Source organism: Seriola aureovittata, chromosome 15, assembly GCF_021018895.1.
Source record: "Seriola aureovittata isolate HTS-2021-v1 ecotype China chromosome 15, ASM2101889v1, whole genome shotgun sequence".
Classification (NCBI taxonomy): Eukaryota; Metazoa; Chordata; class Actinopteri; order Carangiformes; family Carangidae; genus Seriola; species Seriola aureovittata.
In genome coordinates, this window is record NC_079378.1 from 1961952 (window position 1) to 1979537 (window position 17586).

General features: G+C 44.4%; 1 protein-coding gene across 3 annotated transcripts in view; it reads right to left on the reverse strand.

The window, feature by feature from the left end:
* Positions 1-2662: 2662 nt before the first annotated feature.
* Positions 2663-17586, reverse strand: part of LOC130183020 (polypeptide N-acetylgalactosaminyltransferase 10-like) — a 62765-nt gene continuing 47841 nt past the window's right edge. For 2 of the 3 annotated variants that reach the window (XM_056398324.1, XM_056398327.1), the window contains exons 7-14: positions 15782-15899; positions 10658-10765; positions 8341-8562; positions 7127-7243; positions 6125-6274; positions 4095-4331; positions 3247-3412; positions 2663-3125 (exon numbers count right to left, since the gene is read on the reverse strand). In XM_056398324.1, coding sequence (XP_056254299.1) covers positions 4167-4331; positions 6125-6274; positions 7127-7243; positions 8341-8562; positions 10658-10765; positions 15782-15899 — 880 coding nt within the window. In that variant the 3' untranslated portion in view covers positions 2663-3125; positions 3247-3412; positions 4095-4166. Of the gene's footprint in view, positions 3126-3246; positions 3470-4094; positions 4332-6124; positions 6275-7126; positions 7244-8340; positions 8563-10657; positions 10766-15781; positions 15900-17586 lie in introns of all 3 variants that reach the window. The other variant, XM_056398326.1, reaches the window with a different exon arrangement.

Sequence of the window (17586 nt, forward strand, 5' to 3'; positions counted from 1 at the left end):
AATTCATTTCACTCTCTATGAAACAGGAACTCCACCCAAACCAGACTGATGTTCTCACCTTAACCAAAGGTCTCTGCCACTGTGAACGTTAACATGATGAGCACAACCACAACACACGCTGTGTATCAGCAGGAAAAGAGTTGATTTATTTCATTTTTGTGTGTGAATGAATAACTTTCGACAAATGCAGGATTTTCTTCACAGATTCGGGTTAAACAAGTTGAAAACACGACACCGGAGAGATACCTGGATAAACTCTGGAGGATTCATGTACTAAGTAATGAACAGCTCCAAAATTAACATTATGTTCAAGAAAGTCTTTTTTGTTTTTTCTTCACCTCTCTCCCACGCAGGTGTCTCTTAAACCTTGACATTTCTTTATACGGGTTCAATTGCCCATTTACTTGTACTCTGTGGCAGCTGAAATGACTCATCTAATTCACCGCAGCTTCTTTTAGCTGCTCTGTATGCACACCGATGAGCCGAGACATCACGACCTCTCACAGATCAAACGGATAACGTTACTTATCTCGTGGCAACAGCACATGTCAACGTCTCAGATACACTAGGTGGAGAGTGAACAGTCAGTTCACAGAGTCGACGTGTTGGATTCTGGAGAAATGGGCAGGTGGGAAGACGTGAACCACTCCGACAAGAAGCAAATCATTATGGCCAGACAAGTGGGTCGGGCATTGCAGCCCGACAAGTGGGTCGGGCTGCAATGGCAGCAGGCTCAGCGGGTTATTCCAGACTCTCCAGCAACGCTTTCCAGCTGCTCCTGGAGGATCCTGACACGTTCAATCCCTCCAGCGAGTTCTGGGTCTTCCCCCGGGTCTTTTCCCAGTGAGACGTACCCAGGAATCCTCTAAAGAAAGGAGCCCAGGAGGAATCCTAATCAGATGCCTGAACCACCTCAACTGGCTGCTTTCAACATGAAGGAGCAGCGCCTCTACTCCGAGCTCCCTCCGGGTGTCAGAGCTCCTCAGCCGATCTCGAAGGCTGAGCCAAGCCGCCCCACGGAGGAAACTCAACCGACCAACCCACTAAAGTATGAACCTTAAAGTTTAATTTTTCCTTAGCTGAGGGAGTTACTTCAGGGAATGACTGCAGGTCAAATCTGTAAAATCAATTCCTCATCATGAAGGGTGTCCTTTCAGTTCCTCCACACTGCGTCACACGTACCTTTAGTTTTCTTTTCTTTGGTTGCTAAGGTCTGACTAAGTGATTCCTTAAGTTTAAGAACAACTTAAGGAGAAAACCTGAAAGACTTTAACATTAACATTTTGAGGAAACCTGATATTCCTTAGCTCTTATGTATTCAGTGTATTCAGACTGATATGAGCAGTCTGGTAATTGGACCTGTTTTATTATTATTATGTTTTCTTCCCTTATTGCAATACAAGACCAAGGTTAGGGTAATGTATGCAGTGGCTTCCACTGTTTGTTTGTTTGACCTTGGTGGCATTAGAGAGCCAATAAGATCCCCAGACTCATACTTGGGTATTGGATTTACCACTCAGGTAGATGACTCACTCTGTCAATAAAAAAAGTGGATGTGGTAAATGAACTTTGGGCTTCGGCAGCTGCTGTCCTTTGTGGGGAAATGTTAAGCTCGATGTGCAGGTTTCATCTCCAGCCTGAGCAGAGATGATGAGTTTGTGTGACCTCCGTTTTATCAGATTTTCAATAAGATGTCTGCGCTCATATCCAGGTACTGAGTCAAGGACTTGGGTGGTCACATACACAGCACTGGCGTATGCAGACTGTGGGTGTAGCAGAGGCTGCATGATCATTTATATTCATATTTTCTCTGCCAGTGACATCCTCAGCTCAGATTACCTCAGCTCAGTTGCAGTTTTAATTGTATTTATTTGTTTATAATCATAACTCTTTTAAATGGTCCCTTATTTTATACATTCCTGTGTTTTATTTTGAAGTTTTGATCCATAAGAAGATATATTTGTGGTTCATCTCAGTGTAGTTTCACATCTCCTCTCTCAGGCTTCTCTCTGCAGCTCTAGTAACAATAGGTCGGTGAGCCAATCAGAAGAGAGGAGGCTCTGAGCCTCTCTTCTGATTGGCTGACTGTTTTCTGAGTGATCCAATAAAAATATAGCAGATTTCAGGTAAAAACACTCTGAGAAACCAAATCCTGCAAGGTTTGGATGGTGGGTCCAGGTGGGCGGGGCTTGGTGACTGCTTTGTTGTGACATCACAAAGTTCCAGAAGTCCTGACGGCTGGTTTTAAGGCTCAGTTTCTGAATACAGGCTGTGTGCATTTCTCTGTGGACTGAGGCTTTGATACTTTCACAGTATTAATATAGAAGCTAGAGCTGATCTATAATCACACTACACATGGACAGAGACATTTATATAAAATGGGTAACCATTTAAAGTTACTTTAAAGGTCTCAACATTTCCTTGAGAGAAATGAGAAAATATTATGTAACCTGGGGTCACAGCCAGCAGCCATCATTTAGAGATGTGTGTGTGTGTGTGTGTACATATGTAATATGAAGCGATGTTAGTGATGTTTGTGCCTGAGGATGATCTGGATAACATTAACATGTGTGAGCAGTACGTTACTTGTAAACTGTCACAGAGTAAAAAATATTTTAAGCTTTAAAAAAAATTATCTTGGGAAAGAAAGAGACACAAATCATGTAATTTTCTTTTCTTTGCTTTATTACACAGTAGAAAAAATATTTGTACTTTCAAGATGAGTCTGTACAAGATGTTCCTGTTAAAAAAAAGAGATATTTTTGCAGTACATCTGCACACTGTGCAGGAGTAACTGTTCAACATATGTTTGATGCTTTTTTTCCCACCAGTTTCCATTGAGGAACAGATTTCAAAAAGTGTTTGGCACCACCAATGAAAAGAAGGAGCAGGCGTGTCCTGTTCTTGGAAGTTGTAAGGCAACAGCAGAAAAGTCGGGGTTAAAAGAGGCCAAAGAAAAGATAATCCATTAAGTCCAGCAGAGTCTGTTTGACAGATTCAAACCAGCCATGAAAGAAAAGAGCATCTTTCCAAATGTTTGTCTTGTAAATTCTTGAGGTCCAGAGTGCAGTTTTATTTTGGTTGGATTTCCACAGGACACTTGGTTTCATTGTGGTTGTCCCACCCTGCAGAAGGACAGAATACAGACAGTCAGTGGAGAACCTTTTTCTTTTTTTTTAATTGTCAGATGAGAATAAATCAGCTGTCGGTGGGATTCGTGCTCAGGCGAGCGCGTCTTTCTTTTACCTCCTTCCTCCTCACGAGCTCACGCTGTATGATTGGATTCTGGATGTTTGCTGTGTGTGTGGTCCGACCAGCACTCGGAGCCCTCAGCCAGCGCGCTGGATCACCGCTCCGCCACGGGGAATGTTTCTAAAGCAGCATGTTGTTCATTTGTAGCTTCCAGTCTCATCTGGGCAACAGGGGGAAACAGGAGAGATCACCAGCTGGTAGCAGCTCAGACAACGTGCTGTTTGGACAAGACAACAAGTTGAGTTATGGAAGTTAATATAACTCTCTATAGATCTTATATAAATGATCTTATTTTTCTTATTGTGAACAAATCCCACACAAAGGGAAATGGAGCCCGCTGTAGATACAGTCAAACAGCTGTACTGTGGTTTACAGCAAACGTTACTCAGACCAGAATAAAAGGTGCGTTTGTTACGGATTATTGTGAGTTGTGGATTAACACCACAGACTCTAAATAAGGATGGTAGACGTAGACTCTGTGACGTCGCCCACTTCCTGTCTCCTGAGTGGGTGTGGCTGGGATTGCTTGTTCATGTTAAAACATAACAACACTAGATACAGTCTGAATTTGCGCCGCTGCTGGGTTAATATCTGATCAACGCAGTACAAGATCATGTTTCCCCTCCAAAAACAGTTAAATAATATCATTAATAGTATTATTAAGCAAAGGAATACAAGCTTTATATAAGTTTTAATTCATGGTTTCACGTCTAAGTCCCTCTAAACGTCTGTTTATGCAGTTGTTGGCGACGTCAGCAGAATATTCGACAACAACGAACACCAGCAGTTTTGTTCCTCACAAAGCAGGTAAAGGGTAAAACCGAGGTTACTGTTGTACTCACCTGATCAGAGGTGACCATTATTCCATGACCTTTTTTTCTTTGGAAGACGCCTCATCTCGCCGCCCGGTGCCCTCAGTTGGCGCCCTGGTTGAAGTGCTCCAGCACGGTGGCGTTGGTCCTCTCGAACAGCCACTGCTGGCTCGGGGAGGAGGGGTCGCACGTGTTCATGAAGACCCGGCGCTCGCTCGGGCTGCTGTCGATGCAGCTGTTACTGACGGGGTGATACAGGCTCTGGTCCTGGAGGAAGGACAGCGGGAAAGAGAAGAGCCTGTCACCTTGTTTTTGGGTTAATCGTTTGTCCTTTTGTTTCCCACAGTTCTGGTCTGTGTCATTACTACACCGGGTAAAACTCGATACCTCTACACATGAAAATGTTCTTATCTATCTGGGTCTTTAATAATGTTCCCTGTGTGTCTCGTCTCTGCCGTTTCATCGCTCTTTGTTCACACTGTGTGGGACACGAGGAAACCTGCCGGAAACCAGTTGCTACACTGAGTGAGGTCCACAGCCTCTGAGGTTTGTTAAATCAATATGTTTGCTTGTTTCTCATGAGTCACGCTCATTGCTGCTCACCAGAAGAGACCTTTCTAAGTCACATGGCGAAGCAGGAAGCAGCTCTTCATCAGGTGCTCTTCACTGTGGTTAAAGGTCCTGAGTGTTTTGTTTTGTAAAAAAATAAAATAATCTTGAAATAAAGCAAAAAAAAAGTTGAAATGGTTGAGTAAGGCCCCTCTTTGCTGACAAATAAAGAAACATTAGGTGTCCTTTCTTTGGAGCGTGATCCGAGACGACCCAGATGTTGCCACTGACCTTATGTCTTTGTCAATATATTGAATAGAAGAAAACATCCTGTTTTTGCAAAGCTTCAAAACAATGCTTGGACATTGTGGCATCAGACTGTTGTAGATAAAGTGTTTAGCTTTCTTGTTCTTCAGCCTTGACCTTGAAAATGTTTTTCTACATGATTCATAATGGTGTATAGAGTGCAGATATCAAAAAGTCTTCAAAAAACAGGAAGCCTCTTTAAAAAGATCCATATTTTCTTTTTCTTCTCCTGTGTTTTATTTGAAGTGTTGATCCATCAGAAGATATATTTGTGGTTTTAAGAACCAAAAATCACCTCAGTGTAGTTTTACATCTCCTCTCTCAGGCTTCTCTCTGGAGCTCTAGTAACAACAGGTCAGTCAGCCAATCAGAAGAGAGGAGACTCTGAGCTTCTATTCTGATTGGCTGTCTGTTCTCTGAGTGATCCAATAAAAATAAAGCAGATTTCAGGTAAAAACACTCTGAGAAACCAAATCCTGCAAGGTTTGGATGGTGGGTCCAGGTGGGCGGGGCTTGGTGAATGCTTTGTTGTGACATCACAAAGTTCCAGAAGTCCTGACGGCTGGTTTTAAGGCTCAGTTTCTGAATACAGGCTGTGTGCATTTCTCTGTGGACTGAGGCCTTAAATTTTCAAATTCTATCGTGTACATTGATCACAAACTATGGTTTCTACCATCTTTCATTAACTTGATTTTACACCGCCTCCTGTCTCCGATGAGATTTAGTCACAATAAATCAGGGTTTTGACTTGTGTGTTGTTGTAACACCTTTCACCTTACACAGTCATCTCATACATTTTTGATCCATAACTAGCACAGATTTAAAGCCAAGGGTTGCAAAACAATCTGACTGCCAGACACTGAGATATAAGGGTGCACCAATTTGTTTAGTTATTTAACACGACTGACACGTTTTTGTACAAACAAAAGCTTGACACTAAAATCACACACACAAACAATCTTCACAGTGTGGCTTTAAAGGAACATGGAGCTGGTGAAGTGTAACTTGTATCTGCTGTTTATGCATCTTTCAATTTTTCCCAACACTTAATTAGATGTTAACAGATGGCCAGAGTAATGCTGAAATGATTCATTAATTAACGTAACAATGCTTAACTCACCAAAGAAACCTCAACAGAAAAAAAACCCCATTATTTTCTACATGTAGTACAACTCCAAACCCTCAGTCTCCACTGTCCTCAGTACCTTCCTGTAGCGCCACAGCTGGTTCCCCTTCATGCCGTGGCAGTCGTACAGGGTGACGGGGCTGTTGTGGGAGACTGCGTCAAAGCAAACCTTCCTTGTGTGCATGGGGTCGCCCACTCGAATATCCTCCCTCCAACCAAATGTCAACACCTGCAGGGAACACATCTCAGCTGTAACCGACAGTGTAACCTACCACTTTTCTATTAGCTTGTGGGCTTGTTGCCAACATACTAACAACAGAATATTGACATGCATATATTTTGATAACATGCTAACGCGTAGCACGTGAAGCGTCTAGCGTTTAACACGTGGACGGGTAACATTTAGCATCTGAATTCCAAATTAAAACCACGCGTACATTTCCTAATCTACTCGTCCTGCACAACCTAACGCACACGACTGTACGTGGCGACTAACGTCTGGAACACAGTGCAGTATGTAAAGACCCCACGTCTCTGCTGTCTACATCCATGTCTGATGTGGAGTAGTCCAGGTTTTGGGATAAAAAGATAATCATTTCACATCTTGGAATATTAGCTTAAAAAAAAAAATTAGGATTAGCATCTGAAGCTGATGGGAATTTGGTCACTGACTTTAGAAGTATTCTCCCATGAAATGAAGTTTTGAACAAGTGGCCGGGCAGAAGATGAAAAGTGAGAGCATCATTAGAGGCTTTAACAGGACTCATCTTCTCGGGGGCCATAAATATCACTATCAAATTTCACGGCAGTACAAGCAACATTTACTGAAATATCTCTCACTAGGCCACAGTAGCTGGATTCCAGGAGCCGCGCCACGAGAACAGATCTGCTGAACAAAGTCAACTTCTTTGGCTTCGCAGTGACCGGTTCAGAAAAAATAATTAGGACCAATAAGCATCAACCATGCGACATAAAGAAACAAAAAAAATGTATAACTCTACATGTCAAGTAGCTCTAATCTCTCAGGACAGGAAATGAAAAACTCCATCAGTAACTTTACTAGAGAAAGAATGACCCTCACCTGTCCATGACTCCAGCCCACCTCGCCCCGCCCCTTCACACAGCTCTCCAGGCGGATGGGACTCCCCGACACAAAGTGTTTGATCTCCATACACATGTCGCTGCCCACGTTTCGTATCTACAAACCAAACCAAACAAAACTCAAACACATGGAGTCCAAACAGAAGAAATCCATTCACTCGTCCCTTCTTTGCATTGACCACTGCTCTGTCTGTCATACACAGATGAGCGTACGTTGCTGAGCGCTCTGGGGTGTTCAGCTCGCCGCTCAGTTTCCACGGCAGCGCCCCGAGGCTTGGCCCTGGTAGTTTGTGGTTTACAGGAGGAGACGGGGAAAAAATGTTGTTATTGCAGACATGTTTCATCACAAGATTCTTGTCTGTTGTTACCACTGGGAATTTAGTTATCACCATCTCTAGCCTGAAGCACGCCCCTCTGCTTTCCACTTGGATACTTCTCAGTGGTATTTCATTTTTCTTTCAGTAGGTCAAAAACACCTGTGTTGAATTGAACATGATGTGCACCTTGTGTTGGTCATCTTGGTATCCAGTGCACTTTATTGCACCATGCACAGTTGGTGCTGCCTGCAGATCACTCCACACTGTTGCCCTGCCTGTTTCCAGCTGCAGGAACGTTGCTCCATCCGCCTCAGTTGGACTTGGTTAGTTGGGGAAGGAGCCTTCAGGCATTGAAAAAGTTTCCCAGAGAGTAAAAGCTGCTGTAGAAACTGCTGACGTTTCCAAACAATAGCTCAACTTAACTTTGCTTTCAGCTAAGAGACAATCTTTATTTATTTTTATTTTCCCGCTTTCTTTTAAATAGTTTTCCCTCTTACTTCTGTCTCTGATGTTTTTCTTTTCATCTGAAATAATAAGAAAATAGACGACCTTCCTTTAAATGAACGTATCAGTGCTGACAGTGGGTGGGAGTTCATTACATTATTATCAGACGACTTCATTCTCCCACGCACCTGTCAGTCAGGTGTGCATTGGAGCATTTGAAGTACATGTCTGAGACGATGAATCTTGCTGAGCGAATAAATTCAGATTGACTGATGATGTTGTGAAACCAGAGATGTACAACCTTTCAGGATCAATCCCAGCTGCTAATTACAAGTTTTGAGTTCAGCTGGTTCATTGCTGCGCGCCTCCAACGTTACCTGTGACCTGTCAAACCAATCTAACCAATCTTGTCAAAGCGGTTTCGTAACTGTACCTCTCCCCACGCGGCGGCGGGGGGCTCCACCGGCGGGTAGTGTTTGGGCAGATCCCAGGCCACCTCGCTCATGAACCACTTGAAGCTCTTGCAGTTGAGCCGGTTCCTCAGCTCCTTCTGCGCCGTCATGTCTCCCGCCGACAGGTGGCGGTACTCGGGCCGGCGCTGGTAGACGTATTCGGCGTATTCGTCCATCCACACCTCCGCCACGCGTTTCAGGTTCTGAAATTAAAAATCAAAGAGAGTCAGGTGGATGGGATTCCCAACATAAAAAGTGAAATTAACATCATAGAGGAATCTGGGTCAGGGCTTGTGCCCCGCCCACCACCGCCGGTGAAGACGCAGCGCTGGTTAGCGGAGGAGAGACTCAGCCACGTGTTTGAGCCTCAGTCAGACGCAGACTCTGAGATTGTTGTGAACAAAATCAGCAGCTAGAAGACGTATCAGAACGGTTAGCATAGTTTTCTGGTTATGTTGTTTGTTAGCTTGTATGTGGCAGACACAGAGTTAGCGGTTGTGCTAATGCTAACTCTCACTCTCTGTCCTGACAAGGTTTCAGATTTATTTAGCTCCGCCCCCCCACATCATCTTGTATTATATAAAAAACGTTAACGAGGTGAAACACTTGATTTCCGTCGGCGCCTCAGAGAGTCTGTCCTGACAGTGGCATCCATTTCTTCACAGCAACAGTTCCTACTTTGCTGCATCTGTGAAAACTTTCTGACAGTCACTTAGAGCCAAATGTGTTCAAGCTGAAGTGGAAGAAATGTTAGCAAATAAAGAGGTATAACCCTGGATTTGTGCAGAGAGCAGGACTCAGTTCATTTTAGTAAATGTTCTTATGTAAATGTTCATCTGCAGGGAGCGGCTGATCCAGGGCCATCAGCATTCCACTGAGGTCCAGTTTAAAGACGGTTGGCCAGAATAAAACAAAAAGAGCAAAACAAAAGGCCAGAGCCTTTCAGTGGCATACTGAGCCAAACGGAGCCGAGTTTCAGGCTGCGGCAGGGGCATACATAATGAATGGTGTTCGAATACACCTCGGATGATTTAGCGCTTTTAGACTATTTCCTTTTCTGTGTAGGTGCTTTGAGGGAACAAAGAAACTTAAGCCCATTCTTCACAGGAGCACCTGCAGAGGCTATAAGTCGCAGATAGTAGACACACCGCGCGCTGCCGACTCTCATCTGGTGGTCTTTTGTTAAAGTGCTTCCACTCGGGGAGGAGAGAGAGAGGACAGGACTCAGGAGAGGACGGGGGAAACCGAGCGTGTGTGTTTATGTGTACAGTGCATGTGTTTGCAATGTGTGGTGTTCATGTGTGTGTTTACTCGTGCTCTTGAGCTTAATTAGAAGGTTCATTTATTCCATCTCGTTAGCTGATGTATTCAGTTACGCCTGTTTTAGTTCAGTTTCAATGTTTGGTGAAGTTGAGGGACGCAGATGTTGTTTTTACAGTGTTTGTGCTGTGTGTGTGTGTGTGTGTGTGTGTGTGTGTTTGCGTTAAATGACTTTTCCCGACTCCTGAATATTTCCTGGGCTGAATTACATTTAGTTTCACATCAAGCCACATTTCAGTACAGCACAAAGCCAAATGTGTTGTTTTTGTAAAAACCAAATTGAACTCATTTAAATGCTGAAGAGCCTCGTATGTGTGTGTGTGTGTGTGTGTGTGTGTGTGTGAGTGTGTGAGTGTGTGAGTGTGTGTGAGTGTGTGTGTGTGAACACTGGAGAATACTAATACAATTAAAATCAGTTTTACCGATAAGATGTCACTTTTTGGGTTTTTTTGAGTAGTTGAGTATAATTGGATTTTGCTTCATTTGTTGTTTGTTTAATCAAGGAGAATTACTGATAAGAGCTTTTTTCAAGAGACCAGAAAAAAGAGGAGTAACTACTCAGTGTAAGAGTAACTACAAAATATGAATGGCCTGTTATAGGCCGAGCGAGTTAGTGCACTGTTGCTTTAAAAGCTCCACAACATCTGACAATACACAATCAGACATGATGAATGATGAGAATATTATGATGAAGCAGCTCCGCAGCTTTAAACGAGCAGTGTTTTACATTCATACAGAGGAAGGATCAACTTCCAGAGACGTTCTTTAATCTGACCCTGGTTTAAATCATTCAACATGAGCTAATACTGTCTGGGTCAGATTAGTTCTGCTTACACTATAACACAATCCTCTGTGGCGTCGTGGCTCAGATGTGACGGACACTGAACCCCGGCATCAGACCGTCAGAGAAAATCTGTCACTGATCTGCTGCATTGTATTTCGTCATGAACCGTGGAGGCACACAGCGTGAAGAATTACCTTCGCCAAGCTGATCCCGCCGGGGACCTTGTAGGGGACGTACTTCCTGTAGATGTGTCCGACCCTGGAGCAAGGGATGTCCTCCATCCGACCGCCGCACATCCACACCTACAGAGACACTGTTGTGTTTAGAAGTGTTGTCCATCTTAAAGATTCAAAGACAGAGAAGTGTAGGTAAAGGTAAAGGAAGGTGAAGGGGGGGGGGGGGGGGCATGAAGTACAGTGGGTCTAACAGACTTATAAATCCTGGGAGACTAGCAGGAGAGGGGAGTGAATGCAGAGGGCAATAAAGATGAGATGGCAGAGCGGGGGAGGAGGAAGAAGAGGAGGCAACAAAAAACCAAATGATGATATAACGATAGCCTGACTTCACCTGAGCAGCAGGGAGAGAGAGAGAGAGAGAGAGAGAGAGAGAGAGAGAGAGAGAGAGAGAGAGAGCTGGGTTAAGTATCTTATCACAGCGTTTAAACTTTGTTGGTATTAGAGAAACACAAGGAGCAAACTGGCAACTACAACAACTGCAAAGTGCAAAAGCTTTTCAGGAAAACACAGCGTGCAGCGTCTTTGAATGTTTTTTTTGACATTGTAGGACGAGGTTTTAATATGTTTTAAGCAGACTAATGTGCTTGTCTTGAGCAAAAATAAACCTCCCTTTACAGCAATTTGCCACATTTCCTCTCCTTTTAGCTTGTCTATCTCTCCCAACAGAGGCATCCAGCAGTGGCTCCTCGTTTTAATCCTCCAACTATAAGGAATAACAGCTGTGATGATTCTTTTTCTTGGCTGGCAGTGTTGAAAATAAACCGTGAGAAAGAAAGGGAGACGATGAAGAGGACGGAGAAGAAAAGAAAGACTTAGAGACGGCAGGCGAGACGGGGAAAAAAAAAGAAGGGGGTTTTGTTTTCAAGACAATAGCAAAATGAAACTTGGGGAAATGAAAAGCTGGATTTAAACATGACAACAAACAAGGGAAGTATGGACGCAGAGAGGCGCCGTGCCTCCACATTGTTTCTACAGAGTGGAGGCCTTTATATGTAAATAGGATTTACGCCGCTCTGAAGGTTGGAGGCGGGTTGAAGCAGAACGTGGACGGAAATGATGGAACATGAAATACGCGTGTTTTACATCTGACGTCATGGAGTTCAACAGAGGGGTCTCCCGCCTGTCCACCCACCACGGTAACATACACAGCAACATCAATCCCATCCTAATACATGCTTCTTAATGCTAACGCCCACAGTGCAAACCACATATCTCACAGTAGCATAAGTCCATTCAGCACATTCATGCTCACATTGGGATGAACTCATTAAGTGCCTTTTTTCTCCAGCTAATATGTTTTTCCATCCAGCATTGTAATGATGTGGTGTGTTCCTTCCCTTGCAGTGTATCAGTCTAGTTTTAGTTGTTTAATTTTTCACTCTGAGACACAAATGGTCCCACTTCAATTAAACACGGACTCAGTTTTTGAGTCATTACAGCAGTGTGTTCCTGTATTTAACAACATTACACTGACACGCTGGTGGACAACAAAAAAGTCAACATTTCAATCTCTGAAAGCCAATTAGCCTCAACCCTGCAGCACAAGGTGAAGACGCTAGATGCTAATTATTGTTATGAGGAATTAAACACTGACGCTAATGTTAATAAAAAACGCTGCGTTCAAGGTCGAGAATGAACCGTCAAGCTCAAATCCACACCTCCATCTGTCTGTGAGAATAAAACCAACAGTTAAATGTTAAGTGAAAGGCCCCACATCTTATATAAAACCTGCTTCCAAACGTTTCCAAATGAGATATATAATCTTTCCAGCTTGTTCTGGTTCTACGTCCAGCGGAAGGCGCCCAGCAGACATCCCAACCCGATGCCCGAACCACCTCAGCTGGCTTCCCCCTGGATGTCAGAGCTCCTCAGGCTGAGCCCAGCTGCCCTGCGGAGGAAACTCATTTCAGCCGCTTGAATCTGCGACTTTATTTCGGTCGCTACCCGGAGCTCATGACCACAGGTGATAATCACGGTCACTTGGATTGAGTTTGCTTGTTGCTACAAAAAAGCAACTTCCCACATGGGGGTAATTTCATTGCTCCTGCCACAACCAGCACGACCCCCTGCACCACCACAGTCTCTCTGCTCCATCAGAGAAGGAGAAAACCTCCAGTACCAGTACAGATCACATGAGGCAACAGAGCTCAGCTGATGGTGAGAAACTACAGAACAACAGAACTCACTCCGGCTGATGAATAAAACATACTGCTGCAAGACAAAATGCAGAACTGACTAAAAGTGCAACTAAAACTTGAGTTGTCTCGATCGATGTCTGAGAATAAATAAAACATTGGTGCATACAATTCAGTATAACCGTTATTTCAGCGGCTCTGTTCGTGTGTTTGCCTCCACCACATGTATAATAACGACCATCAGTCGATGTAAAGTCAGGGATACAGAAGCTTCAAGGTTAGCACTGGCTCCCACACCGATCCGAACGGACCGACCCTGTGGTTTTTCTAATGTCAGTTTTTGTGTTCAGCTTGTTTTGGCTCCTGGTTTTTTCATCCCTCCGATACGACCGATGTATCAGCTTCATCGCTCCCACGACGACGCGCATACCTGACCCTAGTTGTCATGGTTACAACCTCCTCTTGACACTACGTCACCGCACTTTTCCCCTTTGCTCCTGTCATCATTACTACGACCACTAGATGTCGCCTAGCAACAAAACGTAACTATGGGTCACAGTAACCCGCCGCGCAGACGACAGTCTCGTTCAGATGTTGGTAACAAGCGACGCGCAAGAAAGTTTAAGTATGAAGTTAGTTTTCTCAGGCCAGAACAGGCTGTTGGATGGTGTTGTCATGGAAACACGCATCAGAAAAGCCAGCGTATCATCATACTGGGACTATTTTATCAATCACACCGCTGGCTGATATGGGAGGTTTTATCTCTGTAGCTCATCCATCCAAAGCTCTGAATGCCATGAAAAAAAAAAGAAAGAAAAGAAAAGCCTTTAGAAAAGTTTTCCTCTGCCAACTACTCGCCAGTTAGTGAACTTTTACTCTGAATAACCACTTCTTTTTTTCTCTCTCTTTTTGGCTCCATCCATGGAGGTTTAATTATTTGTGCCCGCAGAGCAGCTCTGTCTCTGAGAACTGTTTGCATAACTGCAACTCCAGTCTGCCGGAGCTTTATAAAAGAACCCACCGTCGCTTTTATGCCGCGCGCCGCCGTCTCACTCTGCGTGTAAGGTCATATTTCCTCCACGCTCTGCCAGGCTGGAGGTTCTGACATTATCTCGCTGTGTGAGCCGCGAACGCTCGCTGCTCCCATGCCAGTGTCACCGGGATGGTGCTTTAGATTAGCTGTAACCGCTGAATGAAGCGATTGTGTTTCACATGCGAGCGGGGCCTGGCTGTCTGTGGGAGCAGCAGTTTGGTTGTAAGGATTAGTATGAGAGCCTGTTAATCTTCTCACCTCAGGAGACTGGCTGTCTGCGCTGTATCAGCTAATGGGGATCTTAATAAAAAGGAAACTAAATTGAATATCTGAGGGTATAAAGTAGACTTAAGAGGCACAGCTAGGCATGTGCTGATAGCAAAATTTAATAGTATGATAATCTTGACCAAAATAATAACCTTGGTTTGGGATATTATCTCAGCAATTACTTAAATAAGATGAAAAGCTTCAAAACAGTATTGAAACATAAGAGCTTCTTGGCACCAGGCTGAGCCGCGGGGTCACGGCTGGTCTTAGTCAAGGCCTATCATTCATTTCACGCTGACAGCTTTAAATGTGAGAAATCCTCACCTTTTGTTCATGGCCCAAAAAAACCCTGTGTGTGGTTATCCTTTTTGGATTTTGAAGGTTAAGGTGGAATTACACCTCTGCATCTCAGCGTACGGTGGTGCAGTCAAAGGTGTGGGAGATGATTTATGGTTCACCACCACAACACCAGCCAGATGAGTCAGATGTTATCAGGCCGTGTGCTGCTTTCATTATCCCGCTCAAGGAAAAATGGCGTTGGAAATGACTTTGCGAGATCTCGAAATATGTCGGGGAAAAGACGGTGAACTGACATTTCCTCCTGTGTGTTTGGTGTTGTCTGCACTGGCGTTGCTAAAAAAATCTAACGGCAAAGTTTGTCGTTTTCTTCCAAAATGACCCATTAGAGCATTTTCTGAGAAATGTGGCTGGTCATGGTTGAAGAAGTCTGAAGTTGAGGTGGGATGGGAAAAGTGACTCCAAAAAAAAGGCTTGTTCTGTATATTTGATTCGGTTCACTTCCGTCTTCTTCCAGCTGTGTGACTGATTGTGTCCGGCACAGAGAACATGAGCACGGAAATGTTTTGCTGAATAAGACGTGAGGAGAAAATGAACACGCCACTTTCATTTCCTCAAACTGCCCCAACTGTCACCGGCCCTGCTGCTGAACCTGGACATCAACGTGAATTACCATGTTTTTAGTTTCAGAACGCATCGCTTTCACCGAGTTAACACCCGGCGTCCTGGTTTTCGAGCCCCTTAAAACGGAGACTTTGGGAAACGACGCTGACCCTGCTTTAGTCTGAAGGGGTCAAAACTGAGACCTGGTGAAAGCTTCATGGATAACCAATTACAAGCGCTACTGATCTTGTTGCAACTAACCCACTGCAGAGTCAGACAGTCTACTTCCTGTTTACCCGCAGACCCGTGACATGCGTGTTAGTATGGACGGAAATTACCTCTGCTGAAACGCTCGTCGTTTTACAATGAGAACATATTACAGTAGTTACGATTTGCATGAAAAGCATCAGAACCTTAAGGGGAACGTTAGAAACAAAGCAGTTTGTTCAAAGTCAAAACGAAGACACGCTCCTTGTTCTTTTATAACAAATAAAGTCTTGAGAGAACAGATACATAAAACCTTAGATGTGCCTGAAGTCAGAGGAGAGGAAGATGATGTCATTGCCTGGGGACAAGTGTAATTTCAAAGAGAACATCTTTCATTATGTTTATGACCCTGGTGCAACAGCTGAGGAGTTACAGGACGGAGAGTAAATACTGTAAAAGACAGAAATCTCACGTGTCTCCTGAACCTTCAAAACTGCATGAAATAAAAAATGAGATTTTTTTTCTTTTTTTTTTTTTTACCTTGAAGGAGATCTCGTACTGTTCTCCTCCCCAGATCTCCAGCCCCGTGTCGTATCCTCCCAGCTCCCAGAACCACTTCCTGTCCACGGCGAACAGTCCGCCTGCCATCACAGGCGACCTGCAGGACACACGGATCACAGTCAGGACGACATCACAGTTTCGTACAAAGAGTGAGTTTTTCCTCAACACGTGTCTCAGCCTGTCGAAGAAAACGTCTTAACTGATGAAAGACTTTTCCACTTTGTAACAAACTAAATGAGCTCGTCTCTTCATCATAATCCCTGAACTCAAATGCATGAACGAGAAGGAGACGAATGCAGACGGTGACGCACTTTATAAACTTCATCCTTGAAACTCTCTATACACATGGAATCTGTTTCATAAGATTAAATATGACGTGTGTGCAGTGAACTAATGCTGCAAAAAAATTTTGCAGGAAGAGAAGTGACGAAGAATCTGATATAAAAATACTTTAAATTGATTTCTGTAACATATATTTGGCGTATACCAAGAGGAACATTTAACACGGGGACACAGGATTAGAACTGAGACTCTTCTTTGACGTCTTTAAGAATGAATCAAACTAGAATCAACTCCTCGTGGTTGTTTCCCTCCGAAACCAACTGAGCATGTGTGAATAGAGGTGAGCTGAGCTGCAGGTATGAGGTATTTATGCACATGTTCTTTCCTGTGACTCTGGCTCTCCACTGCATCCACTGCAAGGAGGCGAGTGCGGCGTTAGTCGACTATTTCTCTCCTGATAATGACGACGCTCTGAACAATGCAGAAGCAATTAACCCACAACGCAGCACTGTCTGCCGTGACAGGCTCTGTGCCGCCCAGTGCAGGGCTTGTTAGCTGTTGTGTTGCTGCTGCACACCTGAGGCAGAGAAACTGGGGCAGCAGGTGCAAACACACACACATACACACACACACACTTAGATTTCTTGCGGCGAACTTCCTTCATCAACTGGATCTGATCCTTAACCCCCACCAACTCTCTCCAACTCACGCCTTCCTTTAGCCTCTGAATGTAACACTAATCTTTACAATCAATCAAAACTCAAGTGGATCTTTCTCATCTTTTCATTCCCCAGAGCAATTACGCTCCTGTACAATGGAGAAATATCACAACACACACACTTACACCTGGTTGTCATAGTGACGGGCTTTTCATCAGGTAGAAGTCGGAGGCAGGCAGCCAGCAGGTCGTCTGCTCTGACCAAAGTCGTCCATTAGGAGGATCAATCAAAGGGAAACAGGGCAGGAACTGAACCGTCAGCAGAGAGAAACGCTCCGGGGGCTTCGCACGCCACCTGAGCGGAGAGCACACATACGAGTCCGTGGTGGTGACGCACAGTGGTCACAAAAACATTGCAGGGGTTTGCTCCCATTCAGCCACAAGAGCATCGGAGGGGTCAGTCACTGATGTTGGGCGACAAGGCGTGGTTCACGGTCCGTGTTCCCGCTCATCCCAAAGCTGTTTAGATCCGGGCTCTGCTCAGGGCCAGTCTGGTATGGACCTGACTTTGTGCCTGAGGGCATTTGTCATGTCGAAACAGGAAACGGTCAAACACAAACGTTTGAGGCAAACCGCTGTCAAGAATATCGTTGACTTTTGACTCCATTGTCCACATACTTTTTGGCCACAAAACGTAGATTGTAGAAGTTAGAATTCCACACTCAGTCAAACCGTGTCCTCCACCGACTCATGCTGTGTTTGTTTTCCCTGCACAACAACAGCAGCTGCAGACTTATGTTACTGTTTACACGGGATCCTTTGGCCAGTGTTGCTGTGCACTCAG